Source organism: Lontra canadensis, unplaced genomic scaffold (assembly GCF_010015895.1).
Source record: "Lontra canadensis isolate GAN:19392208 unplaced genomic scaffold, GSC_riverotter_1.0 scaffold1, whole genome shotgun sequence".
NCBI classification, from domain to species: Eukaryota; Metazoa; Chordata; class Mammalia; order Carnivora; family Mustelidae; genus Lontra; species Lontra canadensis.
Genome location: NW_022630995.1, coordinates 65,030,474 through 65,036,229, shown reverse-complemented (window position 1 = coordinate 65,036,229; position 5,756 = coordinate 65,030,474). Strand labels below are relative to the sequence as shown.

The window sequence follows — 5,756 nt, the reverse complement described above, 5'->3', positions numbered from 1 at the left end:
CCGCGCGGGCAGGTTCGCCCAGGCGGCCGCGGGCTCCGGCTCCCGGGCCCGCTCCCCACCCGGCCGGCGGCGCTGGCCTGCCCGCCAGGCCGCCCCCGCCCGCCCGCGCCCCGCCCCGCGCGCCCGCCCCGCTGCGCAACTCTACCCAAGTTGGAAGCCGAAGCCGGGCGGCTGCACTCGCGCCGAGCGCACCGCGGCGGCGGCGGCGAAGGAGGAGGCGGCGGCGGCGGTGGCGGCGGCGGCGCAGCTAAGGCTAGCGAGGCAGGCGAGGCGGAGCCCGCACGGCCGAACGCGGACCGCGGGGGGCGCCCGCGCCCGGAGCAGCAGGAGGAGGACGCGCGGCGGCGCCGGCGCCCTGCCCGGGAAAGTAAAGTTGGAGCCCGAGGCTGCGCGCCGGCGCTGGGGCCCGGAGGAGCGGCGGCCCGCGCCCCGGTGCGCCCAGCCCTAGCCGGCCGGATGGGAGGCGGAGCGCCCGGGCCGCCGCCGCCGCCGCCTGCAGCCTGTGCCCCGGCCGAGCGCCGGGGACGCGGGGCCGCTCGGGCACGCCCGCTCGGGCGCCGCATCACCGTGGGCTCGCGGCCCGGGCGCTCCCCGTGAGCGGGGCCGAGGGCGGGGCCGCGCGAGGACCCCGGGACCTGCCCCCCTCCCCCCGCCGCCGCGTCGCCGCTCGCTCCGGGAGCCTCCTGCTCTGCACTTACGCGCGCGGCAGCTGCGGGAAGCCCGGCAGCCACGCTCTCCGGAGCGCCGCTCGCCCGCCGAGCCACCACGGCCGAGGGCCGGCTGCGGGGCGCCGCGGTCCCAGGCGGGCGCGCCCCGGGTACAGGCGGCGATGCGGGCGCCGGCCCGGGCTGGGGGGCGCCCGAGCTGCCGCGGCTGCGCCCCGGCTCCAGGCGGGACCGCGTAGCTCGCGGGAGGACCATGGCGTCCCCGGCGCTGGCGGCGGCGCTGGCGGCGGCGGCGGCGGCGGGCCCCAACGCGAGCGGCGCCGGCGAGGGGGGCAGCGGCGGGGACGCCAACGCCTCGGGCGCCGCGCCGGGGGCCGCCTGGGGGCCGCCCCCGGGCCAGTACTCGGCGGGCGCCGTGGCGGGGCTGGCTGCCGTGGTGGGCTTCCTCATCGTCTTCACCGTGGTGGGCAACGTGCTGGTGGTGATCGCCGTGCTGACCAGTCGGGCGCTGCGTGCGCCACAGAACCTCTTCCTGGTGTCGCTGGCCTCGGCCGACATCCTGGTGGCCACGCTGGTCATGCCTTTCTCCCTGGCCAACGAGCTCATGGCCTACTGGTACTTCGGGCAGGTGTGGTGCGGCGTGTACCTGGCGCTGGACGTGCTCTTCTGCACCTCGTCCATCGTGCATCTGTGCGCCATCAGCCTGGACCGCTACTGGTCGGTGACGCAGGCCGTCGAGTACAACCTGAAGCGCACACCGCGCCGCGTCAAGGCGACCATCGTGGCCGTGTGGCTCATCTCGGCCGTCATCTCCTTCCCACCGCTCGTCTCGCTCTACCGCCAGCCCGACAGTGCCGCCTACCCGCAGTGCGGCCTCAACGACGAGACATGGTACATCCTGTCGTCCTGCATCGGCTCCTTCTTCGCGCCCTGCCTCATCATGGGCCTGGTCTACGCGCGCATCTACCGCGTGGCCAAGCTGCGCACGCGCACGCTCAGCGAGAAGCGCGCGCCCACGGGCCCCGACGGGGCGTCCCCGACCACTGAGAATGGGCTGGGTGCTGCGGCGGGCGCTGGCGAGAACGGGCACTGTGCGCCCCCGCGCCGCCCGTGCGCCGACGTGGATCCGGAGGACAGCAGCGCGGCGGCGGAGCGGCGGCGGCGCCGGGGTGCGCTGCGCAGGGGCGGGCGGCGGCGCGCTGCGGGGGAAGGGGGCGCGGGCGGCGCCGGCGGCGCCGACGTGGCGGGGCCGGGGCCAGGAGCGAGCGATTCGGGTGCGCTGGCTGCCGCTAGGTCCCCGGGTCCCGGCGGGCGCCTCTCGCGCGCCAGCTCTCGCTCCGTCGAGTTCTTTTTGTCGCGCCGCCGCCGGGCGCGCAGCAGCGTGTGCCGCCGCAAGGTGGCCCAGGCGCGCGAGAAGCGCTTCACCTTCGTGCTGGCGGTGGTCATGGGCGTGTTCGTGCTCTGCTGGTTCCCCTTCTTCTTCAGCTACAGCCTGTACGGCATCTGCCGCGAGGCCTGCCAGGTGCCCGACCCGCTCTTCAAGTTCTTTTTTTGGATCGGCTACTGCAACAGCTCGCTCAACCCGGTCATCTACACCGTCTTTAACCAGGACTTCCGCCGTTCCTTTAAGCACATCCTCTTCCGACGGAGGAGAAGGGGCTTCAGGCAGTGAGCCGCGCGCCCGGCCCCGCGCAGACCCTGGACAGCTCCAGGCGGCGCCTTGGGAAGGCATACCCCCCGCCACCCCAGCCCCGCCAGGAGAAAGCGGGGACAGCAGCTTCCCCCAGACCCAGGGATGGGTTGACCTCTGGGACATAGGGGAGGGTACCGCAGTGCAGGAGTGTGGGCTGAGGGACGGCAGGGACCCCGGGGAGGGGGTGAGGAGAGAGGGGCAACCCCTCTGCCTTTCCATCTCAGCAAAGGGCTGCTTTTGGGCATTCGGCCCGGATCTGGCCCTGGGGGCCCCTGCAGAGGTGCGGCTGTGAGGTCAGAGTCTCAGACAGCAGAAATGAATGCAACCTCTCTAACGGGCAAGAAAGGAGCCCGCCCCCCCAAAACACACCGCTACCCAGATCCACCTCTGAGCAAGGGCTGACTTCCCCAGGACCGTGGGGGCGGCTGTCTTGGGGGAGGAAAGAGGCAGTGACAGTCTTTGGTTATTGAAAGTATTTAAATGTTTGCCAAAAACGACAGCCAAAACAACCAAACTATTTTCTAAATAAACCTTTGTAATCTAAGTGTTGGGAGAAGCTGTCAGTCCTTAAGCCACCAGCAGGGGTGGGGGGAGGTATCTTCCAGAACTCACCCTCCTGACCTCCCCCAGGGGGTGGAAGGAGGACAGTCTTGGTCTTCAGATTCCAGCATCCCCTCTTGCAGGAGAAGTGAGGTAGTTTTTTTTTGTTGTTGTTTGTTTGTTTTTGTTGTTTTTTGATACTAGTGGTAAAATTCTTGTGCTGTAGTTGGCTCAGAGGCAAAAGAAACCAAGACGCCCCCGCCCCTCAGATTGGGTCCCAGTTTAGATCCAAGAACCTCATCCCCATCCCTGACCCCATCCAGTTCCTGGGCTGGGAGACCCTCCCCAGTGGAGGGAGGCAGGGCTCCCTGATCCAAGTCTCTAATTTTGCCTGCCCCCCCCACCAGTAACTTTGGGTCAGTCCCCCGCCCCTGAACACTTTATGGGTTTGTCACTTTGGAGGAGGTAGGGTGGGTGAGCGCTGCCCAGAAGGGGGCCCCACCCACAGATGGGGTGGGGTGGAGGCCAAGACGAGTCCCCAGATCTTTATTCCATACCAGAGACCTTTAGCAATTTCTTATTGTTTTTTGAACATCAAGGCTCAAAAACAATGGGAACATCTGCATTGGCCGGGGAGGTGGCTGGACCCTGCTTGTCTTCCCTAACCACCCACCCATGCAGTCAAGCCTTGCCCTCTTGCTCAGCCCTCCCCCATACCCCAGGGTGTCTGTGCTCACTCCACTCCGCGGCTTGAGGAGGGGTGGCTAGAAGAAGCCAGCATTAAGTGGAGTGAAGCCGTCCTCTCCCCAGACTCTTCCAGCCCCATCACAGCCTACAGACTCCTAGTTGGTGGGAGCTCATTCTGCTGACCCCTGCTGTGACCGTCCTATCCTCCTGACACTCTGTCTCGGGCTCCCCATGGCCTTCGATATGTACCCCTCCCTGGCCAGCCCACCTGCCAGCCGAGCCCTCTCTTGGATCACCACCCATCTGCTTGACCTGGGGTGTCCATGGGTGTGTCCCCAGGATGGCTGAGCCCCAGGTCCTGCCTTTCATTCCCAAGTGACTGTCCCCTGAAATAGGAGCCAGGGCGGGCCCCTTCCCTGGTCTTATGTGTGGGGGCTGTCCCTTGGAGAACCTTCCTCTGCAGCTGCCCCACCCATCACCCCAAAATATGGGTACTCAGGACACCCTGCCTGGGAAGAACGCCCCAGGACCATGCCCACACTGGCTCATGTGAAAGCACTCACACCTGCTATGTTTAGGCTCAGGGGGAGGTGGAGAAGCTGAGACAGAGAACATGGAGTGGGGGGGTGGGAATGGCTAGTCAAGGCTGAGTGGGGGCATCCCTGACATACTCCCGTGCAGGGGCCCACCGGGGTGTCCATGTCAGAGGCCCAGCTCTGTTGCAGGATTGCAGAGCTGGCTCGGGCAGACCCGTGCCCTCCCTGGGCCACAGCACCCCTTCTGTGAAGTTGGGGGGTGGTTGTTGGAAGCTCAGACCCCACTGACTGGCCGATCTGAGGTCCCACTTGCCAATGGAATCGGGGGACCCCCTGAGAAGGGATCTTCCTTTAGAGACTGCATGGCTGGCCCTGGTGCTCCCACTGAGTGGCAGGGTCCCCTCGGTGCCGTGGGGCACCAACACCCCCACACAGGGCTTCTGGGGGATGCATCCTGAGTCTACCACAGGAGCGCGCAGCGTGGAACACGGCCCATGGAAGAATGTCAGCACAGCCTGCTCCACCGGTCCCTAATTGCGAGAGCTGCACCTTCCAGGGCTGTCTCCGGGCCCTCCGGCGCCTGGTGCTTAATACCCCATTCAGCGAGCAGATGTTCCCCGATCGCTGGTGATTGCCGCCTGGAGAGGCCGTCTTCTCAGCTGGATAAACAGAGCTGGAACCTGGCTTCTCACCCTGACCTGCTGCAGGGACACGGGCCAGCTGGCTGGCTTGGAGTCTCGCTGTCTCCATCAGCGCGGTGCAGTCTCAGCACGGTGCAGCGGGGAAGCTGCTGGTTCCCTGAAGTCCTGGAGACCATCTTCGGGGGGAGTTCTGTACAGCAGGGAGTGCGGGGCCCAGACTCTGGCCAGTCCGCTGTGCCCTATTCCTTCACACACAGGCATCTGCACGTCTCCCCCAGGCTCCCTGTCGACCCCATTCTGTGGCTGAGGACACTGAGCCCTGGGTTCCACAGGTGTGAGGGCGTGGGGCATGCCAGGAACCCCGAAACGTCCAGCTCCAGAGCCCAGGCCCCGAGCACCTGGCTCCGGAGTCCTCTGACCTCGGGTGTTCCCTGGGCCTTGCCTCTGGAGAAGCATTTCAAACGGCCTCCTTTCTGCCCAACGCTTCCCCTCGGGCTCTGGGGAGATCTCAGACAGAATAAAGAAGCATCCCCAAAAAGATCAAGGAGGGCCAGGCCCCAAGTGGGCTGTTCGGCCCGAATGCCATATCCAGCCCCAGCCCAGCCCTTATGCGGTTCTTAGGAGACATACAGAGACACACATTTGTTTAAATTAATTCTCGAATTTTAATTCAATTGCCGAGCTCGTAGAAAAGGGGGAAAAGGATAATCCAAATAATCCATTACTGCTCAGTATGGAATTAAAAAAAAAAAAATCACTCGGAGCAGGCGGAATGGATACTTGAGGAAAGCAGCTCCGCTCTCCGCTCTGCCCCCGGCTCCGGGGGTGGGGCTGCGGGGTGGGAGGGAACACGTTGCCGCGCCGCTTGCTGGCGAGGAAGCAGTCCTTCCCAGTGGCGGCGGTGTTGGCAGTGGCTGCTTTCACCACATCCCTTGGCTGGACTCAAATATTCCAGCGCAGCCTCGGATCAAAACACACGCGCCTGCAGGCCCGT

At 66.1% G+C, this 5,756-nt stretch overlaps 1 protein-coding gene across 1 annotated transcript; it reads left to right on the top strand.

Moving 5' to 3' along the window:
• Nucleotides 1-770: 770 nt before the first annotated feature.
• ADRA2C (adrenoceptor alpha 2C) lies at nt 771-2,902 on the top strand. Its single transcript, XM_032855800.1, has one exon. It carries the CDS (start codon nt 919-921, stop codon nt 2,335-2,337), a length of 1,419 nt encoding a protein of 472 aa, XP_032711691.1. The 5' UTR covers nt 771-918; the 3' UTR covers nt 2,338-2,902.
• The last annotated feature ends 2,854 nt before the right edge of the window (nt 2,903-5,756 follow it).